General features: G+C 36.1%; 1 protein-coding gene across 1 annotated transcript in view; it reads left to right on the forward strand.

The window, feature by feature from the left end:
• LOC140164767 (ethanolamine-phosphate cytidylyltransferase-like) overlaps positions 1–14,926 on the forward strand; it is a 48,413-nt gene that overhangs the window by 28,917 nt on the left and 4,570 nt on the right. Inside the window, exons 9-12 of the mRNA XM_072188137.1 lie at positions 8,530–8,606; positions 8,922–8,999; positions 10,544–10,681; positions 12,405–12,493. Coding sequence (XP_072044238.1) covers positions 8,530–8,606; positions 8,922–8,999; positions 10,544–10,681; positions 12,405–12,493 — 382 coding nt within the window. The remainder of the gene's footprint in view (positions 1–8,529; positions 8,607–8,921; positions 9,000–10,543; positions 10,682–12,404; positions 12,494–14,926) is intronic.

Here is a 14,926-nt window from a genome sequence, read left to right on the forward strand (position 1 = left end):
CCCCTATAATATACATATCTTACTTGTCACCAATACGCTATAATTGTTGAGAAAAATGCAAAAATAGGCACAAAATTTGGCAAGGGAGTAGTACCCCCTTAAACACATGGTAAGGTTGTTTGAGATGTACAGTGGGCCCGGGGCAGTGGGTTCCAGAAAAAAATACCGGGTGAATTAATTTGGACATAATGCGTCAATGTAGCTTATTCTTTGTTTGATCAACATACCCTTTTTATACTCGTTCATCCCTTCCTAAAGTTTGTGTATATCTTATTCAATTTAGTCATCTTATCTATTCTAAAATCCGACAATATTTTGTTATTCATGTTTTCACTCTGAAGGTGAACAACCAGATATAACTTTTTTTAATTTATATCAGATTGATACACAGTGTTTGAATTATAAGAAACCTAACATAAATTTCGGGAATTACATAGCTGCAACATTAATAGCCATTTTTAATAATTTGCCATAAAATTTGTATTACAAAAAAATCAAAATTATTTGATTTTTTGATATCAGTAGGACATTCTTCGTATTCAGAATGTAATTCGATATGTCTGATGTACTCTCATGTCTAGTGTTATTTCAATGCATTGGAATAGGAATTGAATTGAATTTGATTTTGGCTTTTTTTTTTTTCATTTCAATTCAGTGAATTGAATCGAAATGTTTCTTGTTTTCATTTCAATTCTATGCATTGAATCGAAATGTTTTTATTCTTTCATTTCAATTCAATGCATTGAATCGAAATGTGTTTTGTGTTCATTTCAATTCGGTTCATTGAATCGAAAATGCATACAACATGTATTTTGATTCTGCCATTTCACCAGTATTGTCAGCTTATCAGTTACAATAGAGAGTTCCCGTGTTTTCAAGCGGAACGGACTACAATAGTGTTTATAACGTGATTCGCACCGCCGTATTCCTCATTCCTTTGATTTGGTCAATGACCCTATTGGTGCTACATTCTACAAAATAACATTTGCTAATTATTGCGCGAGTGTTGGTATTCTGAAAATTGTAAACGGAGTTTAGGTTTCCCTCCAAGATGGCGGGTAACCCAAAACACGGGAACTCTCTATAAACTTTCTCCCTGAACTACTTTTAGCCAAATGCCCGGTAAAATGTATCAGTGTTGGTAATAAGAATTGAATTTGAATATGAATTGAATTCAAATGCTGTGAATTGGAATTGAAATTGGTTAGAAGTTAATTTCAATGCATTGAATTGGAATTGAATTAAAATGATTTAAATCAGAGAAGAATTTAATTGAAATTGCATCAAAATGATTTTATAAAATAAGAATTGAATTTGAATTAAATTGAAATTCATTTTCTGAATCGAAATAACACTACTCATGTCCCACAAAAAATACCGTGCAAACGTTCATACCAGAGCCCTTACTCCCAAATGATATTTGCGGCTCTTGAGCAGCTGTAATTATTATTATTATTTAAAGCCATAATGTACGATCTTATAATATGAAATTGGTTAATTTTTTTCAAACCTAATTTTTTTGCACATTTGTAATGTTTACACATGTCCAAACTTGCACCTAAATGGAACCGGCCAAATTTGTTGTCTTTGTAGGACAACAGAGCAAAGTTCGACATATTATCATAATTTTTAAATTATGATAATATGTCTGCATAGAACTGCATGTTAAATGGCCAAAATAAGCAGTGGGATTTCTTTCACTTAACCTTGTTATTTCAACTTAAAATGGACAGCAACCCTTCCCGGCAGTTATTCCTAATATTATTTCAACATTTTGAATAAAGAATAATAAATTTAAGATTTGACGGAAATCGTACACTAAGCCTTTAATGTCATTTATTTGGCGCATTTTAGCAAAGACCAAAGCGTCTCATAATATTTAAAAATATACACTACACAATTTTAAGCAATTTAGCACACATGGTCACAATAATGTATTCGAACAAACCAGTTCACCATCTGGAAGTAATAATTAACCCTGCACGCTGATTTGTTCGATGAATAAATACATAGGCGAGATAAATTTGAACAAATATGTAGCATTAAAAACATAACTTTGCTGACAGGAGGACTCGAACCAAATACCGCGGCATTACTAGTCGTTGCGTTCTACCACTGAGCTATGACAGCATCTAGTGGTGAGGATCGAGTTCTTAGCCTATACAGTGTCCGTCTGTGACATGCTCCTAAATAATTGTTTCCATTATATTTTGTGGTGAATTGTATGTGGCGAAATATTCAACAACAACAAAACATTGACCCACTGACCGTGACTATGAAGCTTTTAGGGCAATACTTTTTTTTTTCTTAGGCCTCAATACGTCCACGTATTATATTTTGATTAACAAATAGTGACATTTCTTTTGTTGTTTTAGACATCAACAATGCGCAGTCCATATACAGGTGTTTCACAATTTCTACCGAGCACGCATATATTACATCAGTTTGCATCAGGTATAGAACCCAAACCAGGAGATCGTATTATATACTGTGCAGGTGCATTTGATCTGTTTCGTATCCTTTCCTTTTTAAACCAGAGGGTTTGCAAGTACCTGAGCCGCTGATTTGTGAATAGATAAAGAAAAGGAAAGTGTTCATATTTCAATATCTGAAGTTAGTAAATGGTGTATAGATGAGTTTACCTCAATGTTTGTCAATATAGGCAAGGGACTGGTATATCGATATGCTTGAGTGAACCCCATGCAACCACTACATTGTTTAATAGCCTTATTGTGATATGGCGGGAGTTTTAAAAACATACTACCAGGCAAAAAGCAATGAGAATCGTGATGATACGTGCGCATACTGCTCATGCTGTATCAAAATAATTGGTACCCATCATTTTGATGGTTATTGAAAAAGCCTGCTTCTTCCAATTGCAACATTGGATCCTCTTTAAATGACAATAAGTTAGTGTTATATGAATGTTTATTACTTATATATTTATTAATTAATTTATTTATTTATTTATTTATTACATTTATCAACAAATTATGCTGATGTTATGTTGCATTTTGATATTGCAATCATGTCCCTTATTACTGGAAACTGATGGGTACCAATCATTTTGATACAGTCTCTGTTAGATAAACGGGTGAGAAACAAACCATTACTAGAACTGGTGGCAAATGGTGGTCATAGACCACAAACCTAGCTGGAGCATGTTGGTGTTTTGGAGGTATCTGACCCCTGCAAAATGTTCCAACAATGTTCCCCTGGTCATAAAGTTTGTTGTCACCGAGTTTGAGTCCCATGCACCTTACAGATGCCCAGAAAATTAAATTCTAAGATTTGAACCAGATAACCTTGGACCTGACCCCTGCACAGCTTTCTAAAGTGTTCCCTGGTCAGTAAGTTTGTTGTTACAGAGTTTGAGCCCCGTACCCCTTACAGATGTCCAGAAAATGCATTTCGACAATTTGACCTCTGCGTGATCTTTGACATGACCCCTGCAAACTGTTCCCCTATTCATGAGATTTGTTGTCACTGAGTTTGAGCCCATACCCCTTACAGATGTCGAGATAAGGCAATTGTAAGATTTTCCCCCCTTAATGACCTTTGACCCCAATTATGTGTGCAAGGTATGGGCACTGGGTAAAGCCGATGCACATGTGTAAGTGACGCCATTGTGCTATGTAATTATGTGATAGAAGAAGCATATTGAAGGTATTTGGTTATATACCGGTAATGCCCCCTTAATGACCTTTGATCTCAATTCTTTTTGCACCCTACGGGCATTGGATATAGCCGATACATATGTACAAGTTACGTAATTGTAGGGTGTAACATGTAGGAGGAGAAGCATTTTGAAATTTGTTGCCAGAAGAAGAAAGAAAGAAGAATCGGATAGAAAAACAGTACCTAGCTCGGGGGTTTGTAAAGCCCTCAGATAGGTAAGTAACGGGTGTGTTGTTCATGTGAGATCAACGGACTGCAGCGTCTATTCATCAATTGTGTCCAATTTAAGCGCTGACATGTTGGACAATGTTGCCAATCAATATTCATGAGGGTTTGGGTGACTGGATGTTTTAATTACATAACGCAGATAGTCTTTGGCATCATCGGATGACTGCCTAGTGCGCTTATATATTTAGTTTCTATTATATGTATTTATTCATTCCTTGTTTTCCTTCCTCTAAACTTTTTATATCTTAGGCCTTCACTACCTCGCTCTCCTTCTGCCTCCTCCTCCTTTCTCCTCCTTTCTCCTCTCCCTCCCCTCTATCTTTCTTGTTGTCTCCCTCCGCTCCCTTCCCCTCTCGATCTCCTCTCCGCTTTCGCTCTTCCGCCCTGGACTTTAAAATGGAAATTCTTGAAATTAAAACCACATTGACTTTTGAATAGGCCTATAACCATGATAACAAAATATACTGAGAAAGCGACACAGATAGACATGGACCTATAAGTTCCTATACCTGGCAGCAAGCCACGTTGTTACGGGTAATCGAGTAGCAACTCTGAGTAATTTATTTAAGGATTCGTCTAAATAAGGTGAGCGGTAAATAACTATACATCGACGGTTAAAGTGTTGTTTTTATGGGGTGTGTGCTTGCGCCGACTCATTCACGCTGTGGTAGGAGTATTAGGGTTCATAAGCAGTGTGTTTTGTTGTGCATTCCGAAGTGAATTTGGGTACGAGGCGTTTTTTTTACCTTGAGTCATTTACGACCCGTAACAACTGGGGGCTCGTCAGGGAAAATACAGTAAAAGAAAAGTTGACATTACATTAGTGAAAGTACACTATAAGGCATGTTTGTTGAGTTGAAAAAGCCTGATTTGCATTTAACATTATAACTTATATACTTAAGGTACCTCTCCACAAAATTAACTTGAAATCTGACTTGGTTTCTGGTCATGTAATCATAGTATAGGTTTTCATGCGGTTAGGAAATGATTTCGCAGGGGGGAAGTTTGGCTTGGCCCAATAGTCATACATAAGCCATGTTGGCATGATGATAGTAGTGAGGAAATGGATATCTTTTATGCATATGCAGTTATACGGTCTATGTGTAAGCAGGCTTCCTTAGAAGCAATTGAAGACAATGGAAACCAAATTGATGACTTAGGCTAAAATTTGGTTGACATAATTTATTTGTGTCCAAGTTGAATGAGAAAGGAGATGAACTGCCTTCTCGAAGGAATAAAAAGCTTCTGAACAATCTGGTGAAAACTATGACCCAGAGCTCAACGAGATCAATCAAAAATCAAACCTTAGAAGAAGCAGAAATAGAATATGTCTATTTTTGCAAACAAGATGGTGTACTGATGAGAAAGTGGCGCCCATCTGATACCCCTGCCGATGTAGGGTGGAAGGTAGTAAGGATGCTTCGACTATATTTATAAATACGTATTTATAAATACGCGCGTGACCACATGCCATAACAGCTTGTAGACAAGAAGTCTGGAAGTGACTTTCAGCACGGCGGGTGGTCTTGGTGTACATTTTGAATGAAAATGCGGTAAACGACACCAGATTGTTCAGCAAAATTACCTATTTTGTTCAACTTTGTGATATTATTGCAAACGTTTGCGTCGATAAATATTTTTTCCGGTGGGAAATACTTTCAAAATGTTGTTTTTTAATAACATAATCAAGATTTCGAAATTTCCAAACTTAACTGGTATTCATCGAAAAGGTTTCTATCCTTGTCTGTATAGTGGTTATAGCATGATGATTTGGCTAGCTACTAGTATACCAAATTGTGGCACCAAAGGTCTAACACACTGACGTTATTAACATAGTACATGACAGTCCTATGGCAAGTACTGGGGAGTTAAGAAAACTTATGTACGAATTATGCGACATTTCTGGTGTCCCACTCTCAGAACAAATGTTTCTACATATTCCAAAACATGTCATACATGCCAGGTAATAGGGAAGCCCAATAAAAAATACCTCATGTTTCCATTGTAGAAAATTCCAGCCTTTAATGATCCATGTAAAATAAAACAAATAAATAAAAATTAGTTATGTTTGTACATGGGGGGGGGGTGCTGTGCAATAATCATGATCCTTCGATATCCATGCTTTATCCTTTATAGCATCGAACCTCCAGCCAATGTTCCTTGCCAGTGCTAGCCATGAAACAAGGTCACAACTGTAGCCACTCCCTCAATGGTCGTCATATCAGTGATTGACAGTGATGTAATGCAAATATGGCGCTGGCCATCTGGTCACGTGCGCATTTATAAAAGCGCATTTATATATGGTCAATTCCAGCCAAAGCGGGCCAAAATTCTCTCTGGGGGCCATTTTAAAATGTTTTCCTTTTCAATTCTAGACTTATCAAATGAGACGATCATGTCTAGTGAATCATCAGGTGGAAGTGCCATCGGATTGAAAAATAACTTTTCTTGCTAGACCAAATGAAGTGTTAAATGCGCATATGCATGTTACCCACGAATTCAAGCATTTTTCACCTGTTGTACGCCATAAAATTTCGCTTTCTTTAATATCTTTCAATATTTTATGTGTGACTCATATACACTAGAAACCGGTGAAGACTTTGAACGTAAAATAGAATTTTATTACATATATCTACAAAGAAATATTTTGGTTATTACAAATTTTAAGAAAGAACCAGGTGTACAGTTAAGATTGTGTCAATTCTTCGAACTCTTTCCAAAGTGGCTGTCATTTAACATTACTGTATTATTTCGAAAGATTAGAATAAATGCTTCATATAAATATAAAGTTAGATTTTGTATCTCGTCGCAGGATGAGGATCTCGGATGGATTCGTGGGTAACAGCGTCTGGAAAATAGCAATTCCTATTAATTTTTTTTAACAAAAATAAAAAATACTTTTCCGTATGTCAATAATTCAGGCTGCAATGGCACTAAAATGAATTTTAATCAAAATACAGACTACATGGAATATTTAGAATAGATCATTATGGCATTTTGGGTATAAAAGTTTTGAGAATAATGAAGTTGCCACATTCAAATAGACAGAGCAAACAGTTTTATATTATTATTTTAGTAAAATCATTCCATATTTTCATGCAGCAATATTCTATTAACTCGTGTTTGACAGTTCCTATGAACTAAAACACTATCAATACATTGTTAACTATAATTTAAGTAGGGATTCGTGGGTAACCAAAATGTTCGTGGGTAACACATATTTGAAGGTATGTATTGGTAAGCGGCACAATAGAAACTATTACAGAAGGTTGGAAACCACCATGCGGTTATTCCTCCATTGTGTTTCAATGATTCCCGTTTCTCTAACTATAATTGCATTTACCCAAAAAATGGTAATTTAGGATAATCAATCAAAACTTCATGATGCAGCTTCAGTATACCTTCAAGAGTACGCTATTAAACAGGACTGTTTTGGAACCTATTTCGCATGTTTTCAAAATGATGCATAAGAAACATATAATTTACGAGTAAATCCTTGGATTCGTGGGTAACGCCGAATTCGTGGGTAAAGCTATAAGTACTATAGTACCGTTTGCGTTTCTTAGGTGTATAAACTGTAAGTACTGTCAAAATTATAGCATACCCATGGCTTGAATATGTGCTGATTTAAACTTAAAATAAACAATCTCCTTATTTTTCAAGGTTAGCATCTATTCGGGATTCGTGGGTAACAAAAGTTTAAACCGTCGTAGATTCTTTTTTAAAGCGGTGAACGTATTTTTACGATTTACAATTTTAAGCGCTTGTCAAACTAAATTCAGTGTCCAAAGTCATTAAATGTTAATTTAAGTTATGGCGATTATATTTGCTGGACTCGTGGGTAACAGTTGATACGTGGATAACGTCAAATTTGATTTTATGGAATTTTATGGGTAAAACGTATTTGCATAAAATAATCACTTGGACCTCAGAATTAAAGAACGAAACTTCGTTTCATGATATAGTCATTTATGGCATATTCACTTAACATTTTTCAGAACGATCATTTTATTTTTGATACGCGGGTAACAAAATTATTAGCCAAATTGACTTAATGGCCTCTAGAGTCCACAAACTTTGGTGGAAGTCAATAGTTTTACATATGATGAGAGACCATGCAAACGTCTTTCTAACGGTAATAATTTCATTTCATTCAATGACATATATGGTGCTTTATCTTTGAATTCGTGGGTAACGCCAAATCATTTAAGCTATCATAACTTGTCCCCTGGTATGACTTGCTAGTAAAGGCCTATATGCACAAAGAGAGCACATTGGACGTGACATGATATGCTCCATCAATAACGTGATTTCCTTTATTAATGACATTTTAAAGTGGAAAGTTAACATAGAGAGAATTTTGTCCCGCTTTCGCTGGAATTGACCATATATATAACCGAAGTCTACTGCCGAATCAGGTAATAATTATCTTCTGACAATTATGAGCGCGTCAACACGCTTTGCTGAAGCTGAACCCTAAGAATCATAAAAACAGTAACTATAATGAAAGCTTTAACCAAGTTCTTCCCATTTGTGGCCTCTCCAAGTCCAAACAGTCTGATCAAGGTTCAAACTTTAGTTCTTGAGCATTTCAGCAGGTGATTTCCTTGACATTTTTGTTAGATGCAGGACATGTTGATTTCCTTGCAGAAGCTTTGAAGCTTGGTGATTATGTTATCGTAGGATTACATACGGACTCAGTAAGTATTACCAATGTACTATTATCTATTATCAATTCGTGTGACACCTCTTGCGGAGGGGGATATGACGATTTTTAAAACCAAGGGCAGTAACGGAGCATGTGTAGGGTATAACATGGCTCGCCAGTGGCATAGGTGATAAACTGTGTGTAATCAATATGTATTTTGAATGTACATTGCTCCTTTATTAAAGTTGAGTACTTTCTGAATATAATTTGGTTTATAACCTTGTATATAATATATATTAACCTAGAAAACAGTTTTCACCGGTTATGTTTCAATAAATTCTGCATTTTGGTTTTCATTGAATCATAGGAAATTAACAGGTACGATGGAAGCAATTACCCCATTATGAATATACACGAACGAACACTAAGCGTGTTGGCATGCAGGGTAAGTTCATAATGTTTTGGCAGGTTGAACAGACCGTAGTCCATATGATCATAGACTGTGACCTAACCAAAGAGATTAAACTTAAAGAGTGCCAACTCCAAATAGCCCTTGCGTAATACTATAACGTAAAACCTCGTCTACAAACATATAGTGTGTTTTGGATGAAAGCTAAATTAAAACGAGACAGCCGCAAATATGCCAATACAATAGATTGGTCTTACAATAGTTCTTAGTACATGTTTGTATATGTTTGTATCGGTATTTAATTTGCTCAAACTTCATAATATTATAATTTTGTCGATGGATGGCGTCTGGATTAATTTAGCGTTCATCAAATGCACTCTATATGTTTGTAGACGAGGTTTTACTGCATTAATAAGTCTGCCATATTGGGTCGTCACACAAACAATGTGTACTCGATCCAAACCCCAAAATCAAATGATAACGTCTTAAACTTGGGTGTTTAAAGCTTAGTGTATTTTAATCTTACTGCACTCTTTCGTCACAACACATTGCACGCAGAACCCAAATAATCACACATTTTTTATTCAAAAGTTTTCATTCTCATGGCAAAATGATGTGGAGGTACACTATTTTGCGTGAAACGCAAACATGACAGAGTCTTTAAGTCTTATCTCGGGGAGCACCTAACACAAGTTCTTACCAATTCTTACTGGTTCTGAAAAGAGCCGTTTACTGAAGACTGCCCCTTGTCAACAGAAAACAAGCAGACTTCGCCTATCTTTTCAATTTAAAAGTTTGGTGGCTCTGAAAAGAACCGTTCATTGAAGACTACCCCTTGTCAACAGAAAGCAAGCAGACCTTGCCTATCTGCTGATGCAACTGCGGAGAATTAGCAACAGAGAATGTGTGATTATTAAATAAATAGAGAAAGAAATATGCTGCCCCTTGCCTATGAGGCCGGTGATCACAGACTGACGTCAGATGATCATTTGACAACAAATGGATGCGCGATGAGCGTATATTACTTCAATGCGGACGTAGAAGAGATTAGCGGCTTTGTGATTGGTTGTATGAAAAGAGAGAGCGCCACATACGACTGATGTCTTTGCCGTCATTTCTATTGATGGTAGAAGTTTCATTAACTCTGATTTCTGACGTTTCATGGATCAACCTCATCCCCTAGTAGGAAACTTGTACTCCAAATGACAATGCATTGTGCAACACATTATTAGGCGAATGGCCACATTTAATATCCAATTTTAATCAGATTTTTGAATAAAACAATAAAACAAAATAAAACAAAAACGTTTTCACTCTCTTCAACACGTAAGATTAGCTACACTAACGACACCTTTATGTGGTGACCTCAATACAAGGGCCGAGTAAGAGATCAGTGTGAATTATTCATAACCGATCGATAGCTTGCATCACTCTGTGGATAGCAAACCAATGGAATTCGTCATATGTTTGCAATGCTAAAAAGAACAACCGTGAATTTAGTGCAACCCTTTGTTATATATAGATGCATTGCATCCGCTTGGTGAGTGAATTTGTTATGTTTGTTCTTTTGTTTCTTGCAGCATGTTCATGAGGTAGTCATTGGATCACCGTATAAAATCACAGAAGATCTTCTCAATCACTTCAAGATTGATATAGTAGTTTGTGGAACTAGAAATACTCACGTAGAGCCTTGTGTTGATGGATCGGACCCTTATGAGGTAAGTGTAATGGAAATGGCGGGCGGTTTGGCAGGAGGGGTCACGGTCAGGGGCAGAAACATTGCCGATCCGGTTGTAAAATTGAATATATGAATACAAAAGCCACCCAAGTCCATACTTTGGCCAAATTGAGTTAAGCATGGGAAAGTATTGCTATACATAGGCCTGTCATATGTATGAAAGAACAACTCAAGTTCATCCTCTGTGTCTATTGAGCATGTGAAATATAGCATGTATGAAAGAATCAACCCAAGTCCATGATTTGAGTCTTGTAACACATTGATTGAAATCCAGTATGTATAAAAATCCACTTGTAACACATTCATTGCTGGAGAGTGACTTTTGAAAAAAAGGGTTTAATCAAGGAAAGTGTGTGGTTTATATTACATGGCAGAATGCTTATCAACATTAAACATAACTGTGTGCTTTATTTTGTATTATCTTACTAGTGGTAATCTCATTCCAACATTATTGTCTTAGTATATGATTCAAAAAACCACCCAAGTCCAGAATTGAAAATGAACCCCACGAAGTCCCTGAAATGCTAATCGTCATACCTAATACAGTTTAACCCACCCATTTGCACGTACAACTTACCACATTGACCAGGTAAATCTAACTGAAGGAATTAAAATGATACACAGGTTTTTTTCTCAAAATCACTTCCCATGGACTTGGGTGGGTTTTGGATTCATGTATTCAATTACATGCGCACACGCGTAGCGCGAGCAGGCACAACTTGACGCTTACTAAAAAGGAAGTGTCCAGCAATCACAGCATTATGTCTTATATAAAAAATATTATAAAATAATTATCAAGCACGAATCACATGGTTTTATTTAAAACAAAGTCGTATTAACCATAAAAACGAATAAAAACAGCCACCTCTCAACACGTGACAATTAATTAAATAAATAAATAAATAAATAAATAAATAAATAAATAAATAAATAAATAAATAAATAAATAAATAAATAAATAAATAAATTAAATAAATAAATTCGCGCGCCGAAATTGTCTAGAGCAATGACGTCCTAATAATTCAATGAAGCCCGACGACAAATGAGCACAAATAACCATGACGTCATTGCTCTAGAAAATTTCGGCGCGGGAATTTATTTATTTATTTATTAACAATTAATTGTTTATTTGCATTTTGACTCTTGTACAAGGAGTCGTAAAATGCTAAATACTACACATCATATTGTAATACAGTATATTTTGAACCTGAAAATTTAACATATGGAAGTGAAATATCAGACAATAAGCTTTATAGTATGTTTGAAAACACTCAATGGCATTGACATAAAATTTAATCTAATATCTACTGGGAGTCTATTCCACAACTGTACAAGAAAATTTAACTGTATAAGAAACTTTAACACGATACTACAATGTGGCAGAAATATGTTTTAGTGAAGGAAGGTTGCACTCTCGTAGCTCTTAAAAAGAAATTGTAAAAGGTCGCCAAATTGGGCGAAAATGTGTAAGTGAAAGTCCAGTTCACAAGCTTTAATTCAATGTAGGTTACACTCTGGTAGTGGTACCACTTAAAATTTTAAAAATATTGTAAAAAGTAGCCCAATTGGGCGAAAAATGCGTAAAAAGTGAAACTGGTCCCATAATATGTGACACATGGGGCTCATATGTACATATATTTAGGGTCATCTTGCCATGAGTTTAATTATTATATATGTTGTTATTATTTTTCATGTATATTTAGATACCCAAGAAGAAAGGCATTTTTAGACAAGTGGATTCCAAGAGTGAGTTGTCAACACAAATAATTGTAGACCGAATCATTGCAAATAGGTAAGCAACTTGAGGCAGCGCACAAACAAGATACTTGAGTTCATTATGTAATTATGTGGGGGGTGTGGGATGCGTGGGTGTACACACTGCGTTAGTCCGAATCTGGAAAACATATTCGGACTAGCGCAATGTTTCCCAAATTCGGACTAGCGCAGTGTTTTTCAGATTCGGACTAGCGCACTGGCGCAGTGTCGGTTTTTTAGATTCGGACTAGTGCAGTGTCGGACTGAAGGAGTGTTTTTCGGATTCGGACCAGCGCTGTAGTTTTCAGTTTCGGACTAGCGCGCTGTTTTTCAGATTCGCACTAGAGGCGTGTCGGACTGGCAGAGTATATTTTAGATTCGGACTAGCGGCGTGTCGAACTGGTGCGGTGCATTTTAGATTCGGACTAGAGGTGTGTCGGACTAGCGGCGTGTCGGACCAACGCCCAGTACCTCGTACTGCTTCAATAGTGAAACTTATCCTGTATTTGATTGATTGACTTAACCCGTATTTGATTTGAATGCTGGGCATTTTCAGAACACCAAATTTCTCCAAGATAGCGGATGTCGAGTGATAACGATTCGAACCCTCTCCAGCAAAATTACAGCCTTTTCAACAAAGGTCAACATGGGGTCACCGGCTTAAATATCCTCCTAGCATATTGAGGAACACTCCAGCTACTTGGTTTTTCACAGTATGAAAATGATCAAAAGTTCGTCATTTTTCAATTAATTTTTTTACAGAACGAAAAAATATGCATCACCTCTTCCTCAGGTTAATCCTTTACACAAGACATACCACCACATGCATGATTGCGCATTGAGTGTGTGACTGACTTCATTTGCGCAAACGTGTGGCTTATCATACAGGGTGTCCCAGAAAAAATTACCGGGCAAATAAATTTGGTCGTAAGTCGAGAAATAGACATCAGAATCCAAACATCTACATTTGAGCGTGTAGCCCATCTTATTGTGCATCTTATACGCTAATTTTACTGGAATCAATTGACTGATTGCGAAGAAATGAGCGATTACATAACGCATGTGTCAATTCACTTCGTTTCAAGTTTGAAAGAAAGATCATTCAACACAATGCGCATTAGAGGTTAACACTGTCAATGCCCATAGCAAAAAGAAAAGGTATCGGTATAGTTCCGGCTACTATACGGGATAGTATCCGGTAGGTATTCTGGAGCTATCCGAAAGTATCTGCTAGCAGATACTAGTTGGATACTAGTATCGGTATAGTGGTACTATTCCGATACTATCCCGATACTAGTATCTGATACTATAGTATCGGAATAGTACCCGCTTTCAGCTGGCGCCAATCCATGTCACATGACTAATTAGAATAACTGCCATATTGTTTGGAGCCAAATTGCTATACAGTCAAGGAATGAGTTCCTCTGATTCAAAGGATAATATATACTGTTGTACAAAGAATTGTACAGTGTGTTCTATTTCTGGGCTTCACAATACAGGTATGATTGTATTGGGTGACAGTTTTTGAACAGAACTTTTTATTTTACCTAAATTTAGTATAAGCTTAAGAACATCGTGCAATGTAGGCATGTTGAATTCTGCACCCAAGACAACATGGTGCTCAATGCATCAGCTGATGCACTGCCATAAATGTGAATGTGTATATTATGTTTTTAGCATGTAATGTAGCATTCATAATGTACATTTTCAATGCTGCATATATGTACAACATAATCAATTGCTACACATTTCACATTTAATGTATGTACAACTATATAATCATTTGAAATTTTCCAGTGACCTTGTCCATATACCATGTAAATCTCTGGACATATCTCTATGACCATATTTGGGCAAAACAATTTACATGCGAAACAAATAGTATCAGATACTATCCCGATACTAGTATCAGGTACTATCCCGATACTAGTATCGGGCACTATTCCGATACTATTTATCAGTGTCTCCCAGTAACAGTATCGGATACTATCCCGATACTATATGTCCATATATGGACAAAAAATTTGCATGTGAAACATATCCGGATACTATACCGATACTAATATCCCACTAGGTAGCGGGTACTATTCCGGTATTAGTATCAGATACTATCCCGATACCTATTATATTTTGATATGGGTGGGCTGCATATTTTGTTCGATGAAATCCTTTTCGTTCTTTCATAACAATCTGTTTCTTGCAAAACATTTAGTTGTTATGTTCAAATGTTAATACCTGCACGATATTGAAAAAATAAAAGCTTGCATGTAAGATGATGCTCGGTACTTGAAAATATCTTTTTTTCGTTAATGTTGATATAAATGTTGTATAAAGAATTATTGCATAAAGATTTCCAGCTGGCTTAAAATTTCTCACACACATTAATGTTTGTGGAATATTTCCAATAAATTGTAATGCAAAGTTTAAATCTTTTAAAACTCCAACATTAATTTTGCATGGTATCAAAAAT

The sequence above is a fragment of the Amphiura filiformis genome, chromosome 11, assembly GCF_039555335.1.
Source record: "Amphiura filiformis chromosome 11, Afil_fr2py, whole genome shotgun sequence".
Lineage (NCBI taxonomy): Eukaryota > Metazoa > Echinodermata > Ophiuroidea > Amphilepidida > Amphiuridae > Amphiura > Amphiura filiformis.